The sequence below is a fragment of the Bubalus kerabau genome, chromosome 18 (genome assembly GCF_029407905.1).
Source record: "Bubalus kerabau isolate K-KA32 ecotype Philippines breed swamp buffalo chromosome 18, PCC_UOA_SB_1v2, whole genome shotgun sequence".
NCBI classification, from domain to species: Eukaryota; Metazoa; Chordata; class Mammalia; order Artiodactyla; family Bovidae; genus Bubalus; species Bubalus kerabau.
The window spans coordinates 55,771,133-55,793,074 of record NC_073641.1 but is presented as its reverse complement, the minus strand read 5'-3'; the positions used below and the strand labels follow the sequence as shown (position 1 = coordinate 55,793,074).

Genomic DNA, 21,942 nt, shown 5'->3' with positions numbered 1-21,942 from the left:
AATCAAGATTGCCAGTGGAGAAATATCAACAACCTCTAATATGCAGATGATAGCACTCTAATGGCAGAAAGCAAAGAGAAACTAAAGAGCCTCTTAATGAGGGTGAAAGAGGAGAATGAAAAAGCTGGCTTAACACTCAACATTCAAAAAATTAAGATCGACATACAGTCCCATCACTTCATGGTAAATAGATGGGGAAAAAGTGGAAACAGTGACAGATTTTATTTTCTTGGGCTCCGAAATCACTGTGGATGGTGACTGTAGTCATGAAATTAAAAGATGCTAGCTCCTTAGCAATGGCACCCCACTCCAGTAGTCTTGCCTGGAAAATCCCATGGATGGAAGAGCCTGGTAGGCTGCAGTCCATGGGGTCGCTAAGAGTTGGACATGACTGAGCAGCTTCACTTTCACTTTTCACTTTCCTGCATTGGAGAAGGAAATGGCAACTCATTCCAGTGTTCTTGCCTGGAGAATCCCAGGGACGGGGGAGCTTGATGGGCTACTGTCTATGGGGTCGCACAGAGTCAGACATGACTGAAGCCACTTAGCAGCAGCAGCAGCAGCTCCTTGGAACAAAAGTTATGACAAAACTAGATATCATACTAAAAAGCAAAGACATCACTTTGCCAACAACTATCCATATATAGCCAAAACTATGACTTTTCCAGTAGTCATGTATGGATGTGAGGAGATGACCTATAAAGAAGGCTTAGCACCAAAGAATTGATGCTTTTGAATTGTGGTGCTGGAGAAGACTCTTGAGAGTCCCTTGGACAAAAAGGAAATCAATCCAGTCAATCCTAAAGAAAATTAACCCTGGATATTCATTGGAAGAATTTTTGCTGAAGCTCCAGTACTTTGGCCACCTGATGCAGACTTGGAAAAGACCTTGAGGCTAGGAAAGACTGAACATAGGAAGAGAAGGGGCCAACAGATGATGAGATGGTCGGATGGCATAACAGACTCAATGGACATGAGTTTGAGCAAACTCCAGGAGATAGTGAAGGGCAGGAAGCCTGGCATGCTGCAGTTCATGGGGTCACAAAAAGTCGGACTCGACATAGTGACTCAACAATAACCCAATCTTCTATACTTTTTGATTGCATTTATATGAAATTCTAGAAGTGGCAGCAATAAATAACAAGATTGCTGCCTCTGAGGGGTGAAAGGTAAGATAATTCACTGTAGAGGAGAACTTCTCTGAGGTTACAGAAATGTCCAGTAGCTTGATAAGGATGTGATTACCATGGAAGTGGGCATTTGAAAACCCACTGAAATGTGACAAGATCTGTACATCTTAGGACATTTCAATGTTATCCACATTTAAAAAAAAAAACTCAGTTAAGGAGAATAGAATTCTCATACATCCTAGAGAGAATCTGATTATGATTACTAACATACAGTTAATTATGGACATCTATTCAGTAAGTTTCATATAAAATCCATCACAGTTAAGAGAGTTTAATTAACGTATTTTTAACAGGGATCCAATTAAAAATTATATTTAAAATGTTGATAGAATAATTTATCTTTATATATAAAAAATTATAAAAATGTATTTCCAATGCTACTTTCTAGTGGTTTCCAAAATGTAATTTTGTCTCAAGCCCCATGAAGATATAACAAGTAATGACTGACACTGATTTAGCATATAGTTCAGTCATATTTATGATAATGATAAAAGCTGTCATTTGTTATGACACCATATGCCAGATACTAGATGAAGTTATACTTCATTTAATTCTTAGTCTAATCCTTTGTTACAGATAAAAAAATGTGTAATATTTTAGTTAAATAATTTCCCCAAGTTCCAACTACTTATATTGAACATAAACAGAATCTAACTAGAGCCTGCCTTATTTTAGATTTAAATATTGTGCATTACTGCCTACTATGATAATGCAAGGGTTCATTGATATTACAGTGATAATTAATTAGATCTAATCAATATCCTCCATAAACATAGAAGTAAAAATAGAAAAGTGTATGTAATGAAAACCATAAAAAAGCTAGAACAGTCCACATTTACTAACACATCTTTAAAATGTGTTCCAATTGATATACAGTATATTAGAATATCTTTTCTATAATCTTTAAATTCTTACAATTTCAAGTAGCCTGAAAGGGGAGACAGGACAGTTAACGTAATTCTGCAACTGAATACAAGCATATTTGAAAGTGGAATTTTTTTCTTTATAAAATGAAATATCTTGGTTCAAAGATATTTAGTTCACATATTAAATATACACCTTAATTTCTGAGTCAATCACTGAAGTGAGGCACATGTAAAATTTATTTTTCACGGTAGGTGGTTTTTAAATTAGTGCTTATTTTATTATTTAAATGGAATATATACTTGATGTCAATATATCTGATATATCTTGTAATACCAATCCAAAAATAGTACAATTATTTTAATTTATCCATATATTAATAGATATATATGAATGTGTGCTCATGGCCAGTTGATAAGTTGTATCTGACCCTTTGAGACCCCATGGACTCATAGCCTATAGCTGTCAGGCTCCTCTGTCCATGGGATTTCCCTTGCAAGAATACTGGAGTCGGTTGCCATTTGCTTCTCCAGGGGAATCTTCCTGACCCAGGGGACAAACCTATCACTCTTGTGTCTCCTGCACTGGCAGAACATTCTTTACCACTGAGCCACCAGGAAAGCCCTATATGCATACATACATGTACATGTACACATCTTCATTCATTATTTCAAATTATGTTCTAACTACCAAGTAAGCACAATTTTCATAGTTTTGTTTATCAGTGTCATCCACTAAGGGATTTACAATTTGTATTTTTATAAAACTTTCTCTATTTCAAAGTCGTAGTTGTGTTATCCTACTTTTCATTTAAGGTTTAATTTTCATCTTCCACAAACTGGAAATGCTTATTGCTTATGGTTCAGAGGTAGATAAATTTTCATTTTGAGAGTTAGATGACATACCTCTGTTGAACTGTGTATCCCTTCTCCCCACTAGCCTACAAATAACATTGACTTGTGACAATTTGATTGTGTGGTTTTCAAAGGATGTAATTTGTATAAACACATTTTTTTGCCAAATTTCAATGTGTTTTCATATGTCATCAATGTTAGTATATTTTGCTTCATGTGTGTGAAAAACGATATTAATTTTTTTTTAATTTACTGTACTCTATATAGTCAAATATGCATTTTTCTTGTGTTTTTTGAAACACTTTTGTTATTACTAACTTTTTGGTCTACTTCATATAATGTTTCTGAGAGAAATCCATTACCAGTTTTCTTCATGCTTAGGTTTTTGCTTATTTTTTAAGATATTTTATTTTATTTTTTTTTAATTTTTAATTTTAAATTTTATTTTATTTTTAAACTTTACAATATTGTATTGGTTTTGCCAAATATAGAAATGAATCCGCCACAGGTATACATGTGTTCCCCATCCTGAACCCTCCTCCCTCCTCCCTCCACATACCATCCCTCTGGGTCATCCCAGTGCACCAGCCCCAAGCATCCAGTATCATGCATGGAACCTGGACTGGCAACTCGTTTCATACATGATAGTATACATGTTTCAATGCCATTCTCCCAAATCTTCCCACTCTCTCCCTCTCCCACGGAGTCCATAAGACTGTTGTATACATCAGTGTCTCTTTTGCTGTCTCATATACAGGGTTACTGTTTCCATATTTCTAAATTCCATATATATGTGTTAGTATACTGTATTGGTGTTTTTCTTTCTGGCTTACTTCACTCTCTATAATAGGCTCCAGTTTCATCCATCTCATTAGAACTGATTCAAATGAATTCTTTTTAATGGCTGAGTAATACTCCATTGTGTATATGTACCATAGCTTTCTTATCCTAAGATATTTTATTAGGTGCATACAAGCTCCATATAGTTACTTCACTCTGATAATACAAGGTGGTGATTTAGTCACTAAGTCATTTCTGACTCTTGATACCCCATGAACTCCACCCTGCCAGACTCTTTCTCCATGGTATTCTCCAGGCAATAATACTGGAATGGGTTGCCATTTCCTTCTCCAGGGGATCTTTCTGATTCAGGAATCAAACCCAGGTTTCCTGCCTTGCAGGTAGATTCTTTACTGGCTAAGATAAGAGGGAAGATCCTGATGACACAAAATACATGTTAATATGGGCTGACTTTCTTACCATCCCGCTAGCTAAATGATTTACAGTATATTGTTTTCTGACACTAGCATAGTTCTGCCAGATTTATTTTGGTTATAATTGTCTATGATTTATTGTGTCTTATTTTAGAACTTTCTCTATCTTTATATTTCATCATGTGCCTATTATGAGTAGCATAAAGATGATATATTTTTTATTTCACTATGGTATGGTAATGTTGTTTGTTCATCATATTTATGACACTTTGGTTATTTATATATATATATATATGTAATACATATATATTTACCATTTTATTATGCACTTCAAGTTTGTCCTAATTTTTCTGTTTTTAGCTCTTTGCAATTTTACATTCCAGTAGATTGCTTAAGGTTTTATTCTTATTGTATTTCCCCTCTAATTTTACATTTGTATGCTAATTTTTAAAATCTGCAAACATTACGTGCTCATGTAACTCCAGAAAATCTAAAAACAATCAGAGTCTTTACTTTTTTCCCAAACATTTAAATAAATTTTAAATGATTTAATTCCAATCAGCTCACACAACTTTACACCTATAAGTTATGGTAATGCTGTGATGATGCCTGTGATTTTGTTAATCCATAAAATTTGACATGTTATGTTATTAAAGAGTCAGTGTTCTCATGTGTACCTTTGTCTTTGTTGTTTCTAATTGAGTCTTAGACCTTCATTTTGAGATAATTTTCTTTCTAAAAAATTTCAAAATGACAACGTTAGCCTACTTAACTTTAGTTATTTTAGTTTCCATTTCTCACTTATCAGAGTCACTGAGGTTAAGGTGATCTGAAATGACATGTAAGAAGTGTCACGTACACAGTTTCTGATGGGTAACAATTTCACTCCATCTACCAAGAACTAAAGTTAAAACAGAAGCTATATCCTATGTTTACCTTTTATTTGACACTATGTTAGTGTGTGTGTGTGTGTGTGTGTGTGTGTGTACTGGTACACCCTACATAAGTCTCATGTAGTGTAGCTTTAACTTCTTTGGGAGTATTTTATCATACTGAAAACAGAACTACATGATATACTCATGATTTAAAAGGAACACTGGCAGATGAAAGGAGGTGAGGATTAAGTTCAAAGTACTATTTAGAAAGCTATTGCCATACTCTAGTGGGGAATGATGGTTGTTTGGACAGGGGTAGGAGTGATGGAAATGGGAAGAAGTTATTGCCTCATGGATATATTTTAAAGTTAAGCTAACCATAGTGTTTGAGTCTCACCTGCAGAGGTACAGGTCAGCAGTGGCCTACTGCAGGAGAAGGGGCTCTGGGTGCAACAGACCAGGATATGACATAAACCCTCTTGGAGGAGGTCACCATTAACCCTACCATAGAACCTCCAGAACTTACACAGGCCTAGGGAAACAGACTCTTGGAGGGCACAAAGAAGACCTGTGCAAACCAGGACCCAGGAGAAAGGAGCAGTGACGCCATAAGAGACTGACCCAGACTTGCCTGTGAGTGTCCAGGAGTCTCTGGCAGAAGCGTGGGTCAGTGGTGGCCTGCTGCAGGGTCGGGGACACTGAGTATAGCAGTGCATGCATGGAACCTTTTGAAAGAGGTCGCCATTATCTTCAGTAACTACACCATAGTTTGGCCTCAGGTCAAACAACAGGGAGGGAACACATCCCTACACATCAACAGAAAATTGGATTAAAGATTTACTGAGCATGGCCTGGCCCATCAGAACAAGACCCAGTTTCCCCCTCAGTCAGTCTCTCCCATCAAGAAGCTTCCATAAGCCTTGTATCCCTATCCTTCTAAGGGCTGACAGAATGAAAATCACAATCATAGAAAACTAACCAAACTGATCACATGGACCACAGCCTAGTCTAACTCAATGAAACTATGAGCCATGCGGGGAAGGGCCACCCAAGATGGATGGGTCATGGTGGAGAGTTCTGACAAAATGTGGTCCACTGGAGAAGGGAATAGCAAACCACTTCAGTATTCTTGCCTTGAGAATCTCATGAACAGTAAGAAAAGGCAAAAGGGGCATTAAAAGATGAAATCTCCCTGCCGGTAGGTGTGTAATATGCTACTGGAGATCAGTGGAGAAATAACTTCAGAAAGAATGAAGAGAGGAAGACAGAGCAAAACCAACACTCAGTGGTGGATGTGACTTGTTATGGAAGTAAAGTCTGATGATGTAAAGAGCAATATGTCATAGGAGCCTGGAATGTTAGGTCCATAAATCAAGGCAAATTGGAAGTGGTCAAACAGGAGATCAGCAAGAATCAACGTTCACGTTTTAAGAATCAGTGAAATAAAATGGACTGGAATGGATGAATTTAACTCAGATGACCATTATATCTATTACTGTGGGCTAGAATCCCTTAGAAGAAATGCAGTAACCATTATAGTCAACAAAAGAGTCTGAAATGCAGCACTTGGATGCAATCTCAAAAATGACAGAATGATCTCTGTTCATTTCCAAGGCAAACCATTCAGTATCTCAGTAATCCAAGTCTATACCCCTGACCAGTAATGCTGAAGAAGCTGAACGGTTCTATGAAGACCTATAAGACCTTCTAGAACTAACACCCAAAAAAGATGTCCTTTTCATTATTGGGGACTGGAATGCAAAAGTAGGAAGTCAAGAGATACCTGGAATAACAGGCAAATTGGGCCTTGGTGTACAAAATGAAGCAGGACAAAGACTAAAAGAGTTTTGCCAAGAAAACACACTGGTCATAGCAAACACCCTCTTCCAAGAACACAAGAGAAGACTCTACACATGGACATCACCAGATGGTCAATATTGAAATCAGATTGATGATATTCCTTGCAGCCAAAGATGGACAAGCTCTATACAGTCAGCAAAAACAAGACCAGGAGCTGACTCTGGCTCAGACCATGAACTCCTTATTGCCAAATTCAGACTTAAATTGAAGAAAGCAGGGAAAACCACTACACCATTCAGGTATGACCTAAATGAAATCCTTTACGACTACAAAGTGGAAGTGACAAATAGATTCAAGGGATAAAATCTGATAGACAGAGTGCCTGAAGAATTATTGAAAGAGGTTCCTGACATCATATAGAGGCAGTGATCAAGACCACCCCCAAGAAAAAAGAAAGGCAAAAATGCAAAATGGTTGTATGAGGAGGCCCTACAAATAGCTGAGAAAAGAAGAGAAGCAAAAGGCAAAGGAGAAAAAGAAAGATATATCCATTTGAATGCAGACTTCTGAAGAATATCAAGGAGAGATAAGAAAGCCTTCCTCTGTGATCAATGCAATAAAATAGAGGAAAACAACAGAATGAGAAAGACTAGATATCTCTTCAAGAAAATTAGAAATACTAAGGGAACATTTAATGAAAGATGAGCACAATAAAGGACAGAAATGGTATGGACCTAACAGAAGCAGAAGGTATTAAGAAGAGGTGGCAAGAATACACAGAAGACCTATACAAAAAAGATCTTCATGACCCAGATAACCACCATGGTGTGATCACTCACCTACAACAAGACATCCTGGAATGTGAAGTCAAGTGGGCCTTAGGAAGCATCTCTACTAACAAGGCCAGTGGACGTGTGATAGAATTCCAGTTGATCTAGCTCAAACCCTAAAAGATGATGCTGTGAAAGTGCTGCACTCAATATGCCAGCAAATATGGGAAACTCAACAGTGGCCACAGTACTGGAAAAGGTCAGTTTTCATTTCAATCCTAAAGAAAGGCAATGCCAAAAAATGTTCAAACTACGGCACAATTGCATTCATCTCACACACTAGCAAATTAATACTGAAAATTCTCCAAGCCAGCATTCAACAGTATAGTATGTGAACCACAAACTTCCATATGTTCAAGGTGGATTTAGAAAAGGCAGAGGAACCAGAGATCAAATTGCCAACATCCATTGGATCATCAAAAAAGCAAGATGATTTCAGAAAAACATCTACTTCTGCTTTATTGACTATACCAAAGCCTTTGACTGTATGGATCACAATAAACTATGGAAAATTCTGAAAGATATGGGAATACCAGACCACCTGACCTGCCTCCCTGAGAAATCTGAGTGCAGGTCAAGAAGAAACAGTCAGAACTGGACATGGAACAACAGACTGGTTCCAAATCAGGAAAGAAGTACGTCAAGGCTGTATGTTATCACCCTGCTTATTTAACTTATATGCAGAGTACATCATTCGAAATATTGGACTGGATGAAGCACAAGCTGGAATCAAGATTGCCAAGAGAAATATTAATAACTTTAGATATGCAGATGTCACCACACTTATGGCAGAAAGTGAAGAAGAACTAAAGAGCTTCTCGATAAAAGTGAAAGACCAGAGTGTAAAAGTTGGCTTAAAGCTCAACAATTCAGAAAACTAAGATCATGGCATCTGGTCCCATCACTTCATTGCAAATAGATGAGGAAACAATGGAAACAGTGAGACTTTATTTTCTTGGGGTCCAAAATCACTGCAGATGGTGACTGCAGCCATGAAATTAAGAGACACTTGCTCCTTGGAAGAAAATCTCTGACAAATCTAGACAGCATATTAAAAAGCAGAGACATTACTTTCCTGACAAAGTTTCCTCTAGTCAAAGCTATGGTTTTTCCAGTGGTCATGTATGGATGTGAGAGTTGGACTATAAGGAAAGCTGAGCACTGAAGAATTGATGCTTTTGACCTTGGTGTTGGATGAGACTCTTGAGAGTCCCTTGGACTGTAAGAAGATTCAACTAGTCAATCCTAAATGAACTCAGTGCTGAACGTTCATTGGAAGGACTGATGTTGAAACTGAAACTCCAATACTTTGGCCACCAGATTCAAAGAACTGACTAACTGGAAAAACCGTGATGCTGGGAAAGACTGAAGGAAGGTGGAAAAGGGGACGACAGAGGATGAAATGGTTGGATGGCATCACCGACTTGATGGCCATGAGTTTGAGTAAGCTCTGGGAGGTGGTGATGGACAGGGAGTCTTGGCATGCTGCGATTCATGGGGTCTCAAAGAGTGGGACACGACTGAGTGACTGAACTGAACTGATCTGATATAATTGTTTGAGTTATTTGAGTTTCTCTTGAATAAACTAATATGTTCTACTTCTTTTAGAATTTGATACTGAGTTTGGGATAGTTCAATTAGTAATGTCTCAGTGTATTGACATATTAGGTAAACAATAACAAAAATAAAATGTTATAATTGCTTGATGAGCCTCCTCCTTATATGTAGAATCCAAGAGATTTGAATGGAATTGACTGCAAGTGAAAATAAAAATGTGAATCTTGAAAGTCTTGAGCCAATACAAACAATTCCATACCTTTTGTCATAGTAAGCAGTTAAATTATGGGCACATTTCATGTACTAAATACAGTTTTTAAAGAAAGTGAATGGAGGCTAGTTTAAAATAAATCAAATAAAGCAGCATCCTATTATCCAAAGTGACAATTTATTGCACCCTGAATGAGGCTGAGTGTGTACCAAATTAAGGTGGCATTCACCCTATTAACATACTAAAAGTTAACACAGTACTAGTTGCTTGTTACTATAATATAGCAACCTTAAGTCAAAATATGATAAAAGGGAATGCAGAAAAAAATACAATGAAATGGAGTTAAGAGTCCTGATAAAGGTAAGTCTGAAGCTCAATTTATCTATGGAATAATCAGATAAATGAGTCAATAAATTTAAGTCTTAGAAAAAAATTGAACTACTTTTTGATATTTTGAAGTAATCTATCATATGGCTATAGGTAGCTAATACATTGACCCTTGCATGTATAAATAAAAAATTCAGAAAAGTATTTTATTGTATTACTTTTGATCATTGGTTAAAAGAGATGCCAATTTTTTTTATGTGTTATCCTCTCTGTAGGCTAAGGTATAAGGTCTCATTATGAACCTTTTTGTGCAAAAGGAAATTGCTAATATGAACACATTGTGGAAGACAACTTTTATGTATCAAAATAAGCACATTTACAACAACAAAAGAATGTGAAGTAACCAAAGGGACTTAAAACCACCCACTCTTCAGTAACAAGGCTTTATGTTGTTAGCTGCAGCTGCTAACAAAAATTAACTTCAGATTAAAAGGAAACAAGGAATGAGTTCATAAAATCTAAATTTAATTTCCATTGCCTGCAGTTAACAATTGGATTAAATTTGAAATTTGTGGATCCTAATCTTTGAATATGTTTGAATAAGAATTGAGGACAAAAAAACAAGAAAGATTCAATGAATTTTAAAAAAAAGTATACATTGGTTTCTGGACTGCAATTATGTACTTAATGTGAGAGAAATGTGAAATAGGAAACTAAGGCAAATTTTCCTATCAATGCACAAACATGCAGTTGCTTTTGTTGTTGCTTAAACTGTGAACTCTGGAGACATCAGAACCTTTGAACTCATTAGATATATGAATAAATAAGCATCTCCCTGAATTTGACTCTTTTGCAAATAACATCATCTTGCAAACAATTAATAAAAAAAGAGTCCCATTTTGGTATATTGATCAGGTACAATGAATTCTCACATTTAATGAACAGAACAAGCAGAAATAGAATATTTTAGGTAAACTGGGAAATACACAGTGATCATTGCAATGTGTAGTGAATGATGTAGTTGTTGGGTAATTAAGGTGGGCTGAGAAATGAAGACAAATAATATTCATGAACTTAACAAAATTTTATTAACCCAGTTTTATGTGTCAGGGAATTTACTAAGAATTTGGGAGTACTCTAATAAACAAAGATAAAATAGACCTGATTCTTAGATTTGAGATGTTCACAATGTAGTATAGGTGAACAATATTACAATAAAATATAAGTGGTATATTTAAGACTATGAGAGTATAAGCGATGAACATTATTCTAAGGTCTACATAGAGTATAGAAGATAAGGAGCTACAAAATATACCTGAGAAATTGAGAAAGATTTCAAAGACTTGTGACTTTTGAAATAGTTCTTGAAAGAAAATAATTGTTTGTAAAGCAGCAAAAAATGAGAAGAAATATTTAAGAGATGAAAAAATTATAAAACTATTGAAAGGACATGGTCTACTTGAGGGTCTGTAGCTAAAAGTGTGATATACATTTTTCAGAGGATTAAGCTGAGAGCAGACCGAATATTATAAACAAACACCACATAATAACAGCAAAATTCTGTAAAACAATTATCCTCCAATAAAAAATAAATTAAAAAAAAAAAAGAGAGAGAGAGAAAGACACAAGGTGGGTAAAAAGCCACATATGCCCTGCTGCTGCTGCTGCTAAGTCGCTTCAGTCGTGTCTGACCCTGTGAGACCCCGTAGACGGCAGCCCACAAGGCTCCCCCATCCCTGGGATTCTCCAGGCAAGAACACTGGAGTGGGTTGCCATTTCCTTCTTCAATGCATGAAAGTGAAAAGTGAAAGTGAAGTCGCTCAGTCGTGTCCAACTCCCAGCGACCCCATGGACCGCAGCCCACCAGGCTCCTCCATCCATGGGATTTTCTAGGCAAGAGTACTGGAGTAGGGTGCCATTGCCTTCTCCACATATGCCCTACATGAAGTTTATTTCTCCATCAGGATGTGTGTATGTATATGAATGAGTGTGTGCATATGTGTACACCCAGGAGAGTAGTTCTTGATAGAACCATGATACAAATCAAATTGTTAAATACAACAATGCTTCTTGAATTTAATTTACATTAGATCTATTTCAGTGGGTTAATTCTATTTTATTAAAATTTAATGAGGGTAAATAGCATACTTACTTAATATATTATTGGGCTTCCCTTGTGGCTCAGCTGGTAAAGAATCCGCCTGCAATGCAGAAGACCTGGGTTTGATCCCTGGGTTGGGAGGATCCCCTGGAGAAGAGAAAGGCTACTCACTCCAGTATTCTGGCCTGGAAAATTCCATGGAGTGCATAATCCATGGAGTCACAAAGAGTCGGACACAACTGAGTGACTTTCACTTTGGTTCTGAATACTATTTGTTCTGTTTTTCTGTGCTGTGCATAGTCACTTGGTCGTGTCCGACTCTGAGATCCCATGAGCTATAGCCTGCCAGACTCCTCTGTCCATGGGAATTCTCCAGGCAAGACTACTGGAGTGGGTTGCCATACTCTCCTCCAGGGGATTTTTTCAAGCCAGGGATAGAACCCAGGTATCCTGCATCGGAGGCAGATTCTTTACCATCTGAGCCAGTATTTTGAGAGCAGAATGCAGGCTAACCTTTACTCATCCTTCATCTTAAGACTCAATCCAAGCATTCTACTCTCTATGAAATCTTCACTGGTCCTCACAAAGAGATTAAGCCACCATGTTTTCATGTTTCTCCAGTCCCTAGAAAAACTTATCCTCACAGAAATTATCCATAATGCAATTATTCAGCTACCTTGTCTTTTACATTAGACTCTTAAATTCCTCAAAGACAAAATAATCCCTCTATATTGTTAGCCCCTAAAATACTACACTCCCTAGCAGGTATCATTTATTACTGCATTCTGAGTGAGTCAGTTAATGTATTCTTTAGAACACAGATGATAAAGTACACCATTCCAAAGTACTAGAATGGCAGCCAAGGAAGTAGAACATTCCAAGAGGAAAAAAGATGATTAACACAGTCAGATATCACAAAGAAATCAGGGAGATAAGAAATGAAGACTATTCACTGAATTAGCTATTATGAAGTGATGAACACAGTGGCATTTCTGAAAAGCAGTTAGAATAAAAATATACATTATCCTGAACTGAGGCATTAACAAGGAAATGGAGGGAGATGAGAGCTAGTCATTTGAAAAAACATGTTAAGAACTACTTATTGAGTGCCTACTAGTGCCTTTATTTTACTGAGGAATCATATAAAAGGAAAAGTAAGCCATGACATACAAATTAAAAGAGTATTTATTATCCTATTAAAAAGTTCTCCCAAATTTTACAGACATTTTAGGGTCATGGGATGCAGAATTCTAAAGATTCCAGCATATGATTCCTGTCCCTCGATTATTCAACTAGACATTAATTTGGGTCCTGTTATGAAGGAATTCTGCAGATGTAACTGAAGTCTCAAGGCAGGTGACCTTAATGTACAAAGATTATTGGGGTGGGCCTGATTCAATCAGGTGAAAAACCACTGAAAGCAGAGACTTTCTCCAGATGGCAGCAGAAGAGACAATTAAAGAGATTCAAACATAAGAAGGACTTGACACACTATTGCTTGCTTGAAGAAGAAATTCAGGCAGTTTCTAAAAGGAGAAAGCTCTCCCAGCTAAGATCCAGCAAAAAAAAAAAAAAAGTAGCCCTCCCACCTACATCCTCAATGAAGTGGATCCTGCCAATGAGGGAAATGAGCATGAAATCAGATTCTTCCCTGGAGCCTTTAGATAAGAGACCAACAGCCCAGCTGACACAAAACTTCAGTCTTTCCAGATTTAAAGCAGAGGACTAAGTTGAACCCTCCTGGACTTCTGACCTACAGAAATCATGTGACTATTTGTTATACATCAACAGAAAAGTAATAGAAGTTACCAAATAGTTCTATTATGGATTACATTGTTAGCTGTAACAGAAATGTTCCGCAGTTATTTATCAAGAAAGTCCTCTGCCCTGAGAACTGTGATATGTGTAATGAGACACCACTTTCTATTCCCCTGACGAAAGACATATATATTGAACTTATTTGATTCCTAGTGTATTCTTTAAGATGGTGAAAATAGTCTTATGTCACAGAATGAATTTTCAAAATAATAAGATAAATCTCAACCAGTTAAAATACCTGACGAGTACTTGGGTTCAATGAACATCAGCTGACATAGAATGCACACAGATCTAGGAATAAAAATATTCAAATTTATATGAGTCTCTCTTTCTTTTTTTTTTATAAACCAAGAATAATATCTGTTTGTTTGTTTGTTTGTTTTTCTATTTCACAGGGATTTTTCTTAGAATGACATGGCTGTAAAGCACAACATACAAGTGAAAATAGCTGCTACATATGTTTAGCCACAGCAGTAAACTGTTACTGAAGTTGAAGCTCCAATACTTTTGGCCACCTCTTTGAGGTCAAGAGCCAACTCATTGGAAAAGACCCTGATTCTGGGAAAGATTGAGGGCACAAGGAGTTGGGGCAACAGGATGAGATGATTAGATAACACCACTGACTCAGTGGACATGAATTTCAGCAAACTCTGGGAGATAGTGGAGGGCGGGATTAAATGGTTGGGTGGCATCACTGACTTAATGGACATGAGTTTGGGAAAGCTCTGGGAGATGGTGAGGGACAGGGAGGCCTGGTGTGTTGCCTTCCATGGGATCACAAAGAGTCAGACACAACTTAGGAACTGAAAACAACAAGTAAAAGATAATCATAGACCAGACCCAAGATTCCTGCCTTTCTTGCATGCCTAGGCAACTGAATAATCACTGTGACCTAAAAACCACAGGATGAAAGGAGGCAGATCAAACACCATGTAATTAACAATTGCATTGCATTTGAGCCCCACCTGCATGCTCAATGGATGCCCAGCTGCGGCACCCTCAACCTCCACATGGTCTTCTAGCATAAGGCCTGGTCACCTGAAGAAAGAGGCAAGATTTTTGGAGTTGTTGCTTTTTTTTTCTTTTGCACAAAGGTGCTTTGCTCCTGTTCTCTCTTAAATCAGGTGCTTCGCTTCATCTGCCCAGAGGAAGAACATTTCTCTTGCTGCCACAAGCCCCTAGGTAGTGGGTAGGCTATTTTAAAGCATTAACTTCTAATTATAATTTCATAGAGCAACAGTCTCCTCAAAATTGTTACATTAAGATTTTTAAAAATTTGATTTCTGCTCTTGAAAGACAATGTCAAGAGAATGAGGAGATATGACAAAGTTTGGGAGAAAATATTTGCAAAAGACACATCTGATAAATTAGTTATCCAAAAAAAAAATGCCAAGAGTTCTTAAAATTAAATGTTAAGAAAACAAACAACATGATTAAAAAAAATGGGCCAAAGATCTTAATAAATACTTCACCAAAGAAAACACACACATGGTGTAACCCTATGAAAAGATGCCCCACATATATATCATCAGAAAAAAATGCAAGTTAAAACAATATGCCAATATGCATCTATTGGAGTGGTGCTCATCCAGGGAATAATGACACCACCAAATGCTAATTAGAATGTAGAACAATGGGAACTCTTATTCATTCATACCTGGTGGGTATTCAAAATGGCACAGGCACTTCAAAAGACATTATTAATTTCTTATATAATTAAACATACTCTTACCATATGACCCAGGGATTGTAAAGTTGGGTATTTACCCAAATGAGCTGAAAACATCTGTCCACCCAAAAACCTACACATGTATGTTTATAGCAGTATTATTTCATCATTGCCAAAACTTGGAGACAACCAAGATGTTCTTCTGTAGATAATGGGTAAACAAACTGGTGCAGGCTGACAATTTTATATTACTGAGTGCAAAAAGAAATGCATTATCAAAACTGGAACAGACATGGAAGATTTGAACAGACTTCAATCTATATTACTAAGTGAAAGAAGCCAACCTAAAAGTCCACATACCATATGATTCCAACTATATAATGTTCTAGAAAAGGCAAAACTATGGAGTCAATAAAAAGATAGGTGGTTACCAGGGGTAGAGATGGGGAGAGATGAACAGATGGAGCACAGAACATTGTAGTGCAGCCAAAACATTCTATATGATATTATGTTAGTGGGTATGTACCATTATGCATTTGTCCAAAACCATAGAATAATAAGAGTTAACCCTACAACAAACTGTAGACATTGGTTGATTATGATGTGTCAGTGCAGGCTCATCAGTTGTAACAAATGCATCACTCTGGTGGGGGATATTGATAGTGGAGGAAGCGAAGCATGTATAGGTGCAAAAGATACATAGGAAATCGTTGTCCCTTTCTCTGAATTTTGCTAAACCTAAAATGCACTAAAAAAAGTACAGCCTTTTAAAAAGTCCTGTTGAAAAAGTATCCAATATGAAATATACCATAAAATACTTTTATGACATGGCTCCTGTTAATGCTTACAAACAATTGTATGTTGAAGAGCTCCCAGCTCTATTTAATAGGCACTTAGGCCGAGCCATCAGAAAGTGAGTGTGCACTTTTCTAAACACAGTCTCCCAGTATAGCTATAATATCTTTACTAGGGCCCATTCTTTCTACATACCTGTTTATGATTAGGATTAAATTATATTTTAGTAATGCTCATTGAGGTGTCTCTAAGGCTTCTTTATTACCAACTATAAAATGTATGATATTACGATTTACTGTACTGTTTTACTTAGTAGATGTGTATTAACTCATTTCCCATATGAAACCTACCAATAAGTGTAAAAAAAAAGAAAGAAAGAAAGAAAGTACATACCTAAGATGCTACTTTAGTAAAAATTAACATTTCCTTTGGTTTCGTTTGGTAATGACTGCAAATAATATACTTTTCATGATACACTTGAACTCATGTGTATTTACAAAGTAGTTTTGCCTTCATGCAAATATTATATGGGTTGAGATGAGATTTAAGTGAACGAAAGTAAAGTTTCTGATCAAAATACCTCTGGAGTTGAATTTGATGTTATTTTAAAATAAGTCCTTATTGTTTCTGACAAGCAAGTATTCTCTCCAGGGATTCTCCCCTTCCATCGTCTATACATGGAGCCTGATCGCAAGAAAAACTATACAGTACTTTTGGAAACTTTTCAATATCTCCATCGCATCTGCTTCAATTTATCAATCCATTTATTCCCTTATTTTAAAACTAATTTTAAATGAGGCTTTATCATATGGCAGTTATTTTATTGTTTTCTTGGTAAGTAAGCACATGCAATTCTAGAACTATTCTGGCCATTTTGAAAATGAAAATTAACCAGAATGATAACAAATGAATCCACTCATGTATTATTTATAATGCTCATTTAAAAGTAATTAGCAAATCCTTATTTTCAAAGAGAAATACTATATTGAAAAAATGATCTAAATGGAAACCACTTGAGTTGATTTTTGAGATGAACACATGAAAAATCAGGTAGAACAGAAAAGGCTGGAGAAGCTTTACTGTTTTGTGATACAAGACATTATAAAAGTGCATAAACCACAATGAGCTATCACATCACATCTAATAGAATGATCATGATCAAAAAAGTATGGAATATTAAATATTGGTAACAATATAGAATAACTAGGACACTCATATAGTGCCGCTGTGAATGTAAAATGTAGTCACTTTGGAAAACAGTCTGGCAATTCATCAAAGATTTAAACATAGTTTCTATATGACTCTGCAGTCCCACTCTTAGCGAAATACCCAAGAGAAATGAAAAGTCATTCACACAAAAACATCCATATCAATGCTTATGACAACATTCTTCAAATTAGGCAAAAAGTGGAAACAACCCAAATGTCTATCAAGTGGTGAATGGATACATAAAATCCAGTATATTCAAATAAAGGAAAGCTTTTTAGCAGTAAGGAAGAATGAAACACTGATACATACAATGTAAATGAACTTTGAAAATAATGCAATAAGTGAAATAAGCCAGTCACAAAGAACTACATGTTATATGATTGTTTTATACTAGATGCCAATTAAAGGAAAAACTATTGCTGTAGACTGAATGTTCCCCCCCCACCTCCCTAAATTCAGAGTGAAAACTCATGAGGGAGATTAGATCCCTTATAAAAGAGATGGCAGAGAGCCCCCTTGCTCTTGCACCATGTGAGTACACGACTAGAAGACAGAAAGTGTGTTCTCGCCAGGCACCAAATCTGTTGGCCCCTTGATCTTGGACTTCCAGCCTCCAGAATTGTGAGAAATAAATGTTTGCTGTTTAAGAACTAGGTTTATGACATACTGTTACAGCAGCCTAAACAGAAAAGACATCTATAAAAACAGATACTAGAGTGGTGGCTCCTTGGATTGAGGCATGGGCAAGAGGGATTAGAGCATGATGACTAAGGACACAGGATTTCTTTCTGAAGTAGTCAATGCATTCTAAAATCCATTGTGACAACTGATGGATAACTGAATATATTAATAGTCATAGACTATACACTATAAAAAGGTAAATCATATGGTATGTAAAGTATTTCTAAATGAAGCTTGAATATTTTGTAAAATTTCTTATATTTTCTGAAGGCAGAAGAAAGAGTATAACTTCATTTTATATAAGAGAGTTCCAGAAAAACATCTACTTCTGCTTTATTGACTATGCCAAAGCCTTTGGCTGTGTGGATCACAATACACTGTAGAAAATTCTGAAAGAGATGGGAATACCAGAACACCTGACCTGCCTCTTGAGAAATCTGTATGCAGGTCAGGAAGCAACAGTTAGAACTGGACATGGAACAATGAACTGGCTCTGAATATGAAAAGGAGTATGTCAAGGCTGTATATTGTCACTGTGCTTATTTAACTTATATACAGAATACATCATGAGAAACGCTGTACTGTATGAAGCACAAGATGGAATCAAGATTGCCGGGAGAAATATCAGTAACCTCAGATATGCAGATGACACCACCCCTATGGCAGAAAACAAAGAACTAAAGAGCCTCTTGATGAAAGTGAAAGAGGAGAGTGCAAAAGTTGGCTTAAAACTCAACATTCAGAAAACTAAGATCATGGCATCCAGTCCCATCACTTCATGGCAAATAAATGGGGAAACAGTGACAGACTTTATTTTTTTAGGCTCCAAAATCGGTGCAGATGGGGACTGCAGCTATGAAATTAAAAGATGCTTACTCCTCAGAAGGAAAGTTATGACCAACCTAGACAGCCCATAAAAAAGCAGACATTGCTTTGCCAACAAAGGTCCATCTAGTCAAGGCTATGGTTTTTCCAGTAGTCATGTATGGATGTGAGAGTTGGACTATGAAGAAAGCTGAGCACCGAAGAATTGAAGCTTTTGAACTGTGGTGTTGGAGAAGACTCTTGAGAGTCCCTTGGACTGCAAGGAGATCCAACCAGTCCATCCTAAAGGAGATCAGTCCTAAGTGCTGATTGGAAGGACTGATGTTGAAGCTGAAACTCCAATACTTTGGCCACCTGATGCAAAGAGCTGACTCATTTGAAAAGACCTTGATGCTGGGAAAGATTGAAAGCAGGAAGAGAAGTGGACAACAGAGGATGAGATAGTTGGATGGCATCACCGACTTGATGGACATGAGTTTGTGTAAACTCTGGGAGTTGGTGATGGACAGGGAGGCCTGGCGTGCTGCAGTCCATGGGGTCACAAAGAGTCAGACATAGCTTAGTGACTGAACTGAACTGTATACGATTTTCCAATATGAAGTATTCCTAAATTTTAATATTTATAGTTCTCTTATGAATATATTGAAATCTTTTAAAAGGCACTGAAAGTTAGGCTTCTTAGGTGTCGCTAGTCATGAAGAAACCACCTGCCAATGCAGGATATGCCACAGATGCAGATTTGATCCGTGTGTCGGGAAGATCTCCAGAGAAGGAAACGACAATCCACTCCATTATTCTTGCTTGGGAAATCCCATGGAGAGGCACCTGGCAGGCTACAGTTCATGGGGGTCACAAAGAGTCAGACACGACTGAGTGCACACATATACATATGATATATACAATACTGGGCTTCCCTGGTGGCTCAGATGGTAAAGAATCTGCCTGAAATACAGGAGACTCTCTACAATTCAGGAGATGCAGTTTCAATCACTGGGTCAGGAAGATCCCCTGGAGAAGGGAATGCCTCCAGTATTCTTGCTTGGAAAGTTCCCTGGACTGAGGAGTCTGCGGAGCTATGGTCCATGGGGTCACAAAAAGTCAGACATGATGGATCAACTAATGCTTTCACTTTCATTTTTCATGTATAATAGTAAACTTGGGGCAGTTTATACCTTTGAATTCTTTCTCAACATGTCAATACATACTTCATTTTCTTGATAGCAGATCCATTTTCCTAGAGCTTTATTCTAATTTCATTTGAAAACATTCATGTGCATCTTTTTGAACTTTGAGATAATTGTTGATATTTATACTTTTTTTAAAATGTGGTTATTTAGCACAATGCAATGTTCTGGATGAGGATCAAACAATGGCCTTCCTCAGTTGTATCGTGGTGTACATTTTTTAAAAATGACTTAGACCTGCTTGTTGAAATACCAAGAGTTATTCCTTTACTGTAAAATTTCTAAGAGTCAATTGAAGCTTGAAGAAAGGTGTTGTATTGACAAAATCATTCAAGTAAAATGTTAAATTTTCTTTTCTTCTCTTTATTTTCCTACCTGTTTCACTGTATATGAAGCATTCTTCTACTTAAGTAAGGCATAAGCACAGGACAAAGCAAGTCTCACAATTAAGAAGAGAATTGGATATTTTGACTAAGTGATACAGACTAAGTACTCTGTGATATCAATTTTCTACCACTAGGCAGAGATTATAGTAAAGGAAAAGATATAAGATTTACTAATCTCATCTGACAATGAGTAATTGTGTCTATTACATTCTGTGCACTCTGCTAGATGCATTAAAAAAAATAAAAATCATGAAAGCCCTGCTCTGGAGAAAATCTCAGCATAAATCTTCATGTTTAAGTGACATCTTTTCTATGGTACATAAAATAAAGAAGTTTACCATTTTCTGAAGCAGCAACTGTGATGTTGTACCATGGAGTTTCTTCTCTATCAAGAACCTTGGTAGTCTTAATGGTTCCAGTGTTGGCATCAATGTTAAAAAATCTATCATCTTCAGCATTGTAGTCAATGAAGTATCTAAAGGAAAAAACAAAACAAAACAAGGATAAATCTTCTTTTAGCTGGTGCTATGATAAAGAAAACTGAACCAAGGAAGGTATTAAATCTATTATACTCAAATATTGAAATATGCATTTTCACTTTCTGTATATGGCCCTCCATTTTGCCCATCCATTGTATATTTGCATAGACTAATATTAATTATTTTCCTGTCTGTCCTTACTTAATATTCAATTTAATTACTAATTCAAAAAGTTAAAAAGCAAAACTTTAGACGCCATGAGTACAATAGGAGGTAGTAGACGGCAAAACTGCAGTAATTAATAAGGGAAAGATTTAAAAAAGAAAAAAAAACTGTCTCTGTGAAGTTCATAGTACATTGGAAAAAAAATGAACTTTTAATAAAACTTCTAATTGCTATATGTACACTTTTTTTTTTTTTTTTAGGATAACATGTCAGGGATTAATTTATCTTATAATTTTATCATAGCTGAAGTTTAAAGATATATACAAAATAAAAACCAAAACATTTTGATTAACAACCATTATGTCCACATCACCTAGCACCTTTTTTAGTCAAATAATGATAAAATAAATAAACAGGAAGTAGGTTGCATTACCGGCCACAAATCTTCTTCCCTCACTAATTCATGTAATTTTGCAGGGTTCTCTTCCCTTAGGTTTGGGCTCCAGCTAACTCGGGCAATAGAATGAGTTGAAAGTGATGGTGTCCTATTCCACATCTGGGTCTAGGTCTCCTCTTATGCTCTGCCACTGCCATAAGAAGAACATGCCAGGACTAGTCTACTGGTCCCCAGAAGAAAGATGAGCCCCACAGGCAGAGTTGTCAGGTTCCCTCCTAGAGCAGAGCTACCTAATAAACGAGCAGCTGCAGGACTGAATGTCCTGGAGGTAGCACAGTTGGCAAACAGAAGCCAGCCAAGTTCAGCCAATCCTCAGTTAACTCACAGACACATACAATGTGGTTATACATGACATTTCTCTATAGCATTGAACTTGGGGGTTTTACCTTATTCAGCAGTAATTAATTAACATAAATATGAATACAAAATATAGTCAACAATCATCATATGT

General features: G+C 36.6%; 1 protein-coding gene and 1 long non-coding RNA gene across 3 annotated transcripts in view; one reads left to right on the top strand and one right to left on the bottom strand.

Annotated features, from left to right (window-relative positions):
- Positions 1-21,942, bottom strand: part of CDH18 (cadherin 18) — a 725,976-nt gene that overhangs the window by 65,820 nt on the left and 638,214 nt on the right. Inside the window, exon 9 of the mRNA XM_055554551.1 lies at positions 20,729-20,865. Coding sequence (XP_055410526.1) covers positions 20,729-20,865 — 137 coding nt within the window. The remainder of the gene's footprint in view (positions 1-20,728; positions 20,866-21,942) is intronic.
- LOC129632837 (uncharacterized) overlaps positions 1-21,942 on the top strand; it is a 341,755-nt gene that overhangs the window by 54,847 nt on the left and 264,966 nt on the right. The window lies entirely within an intron of this gene.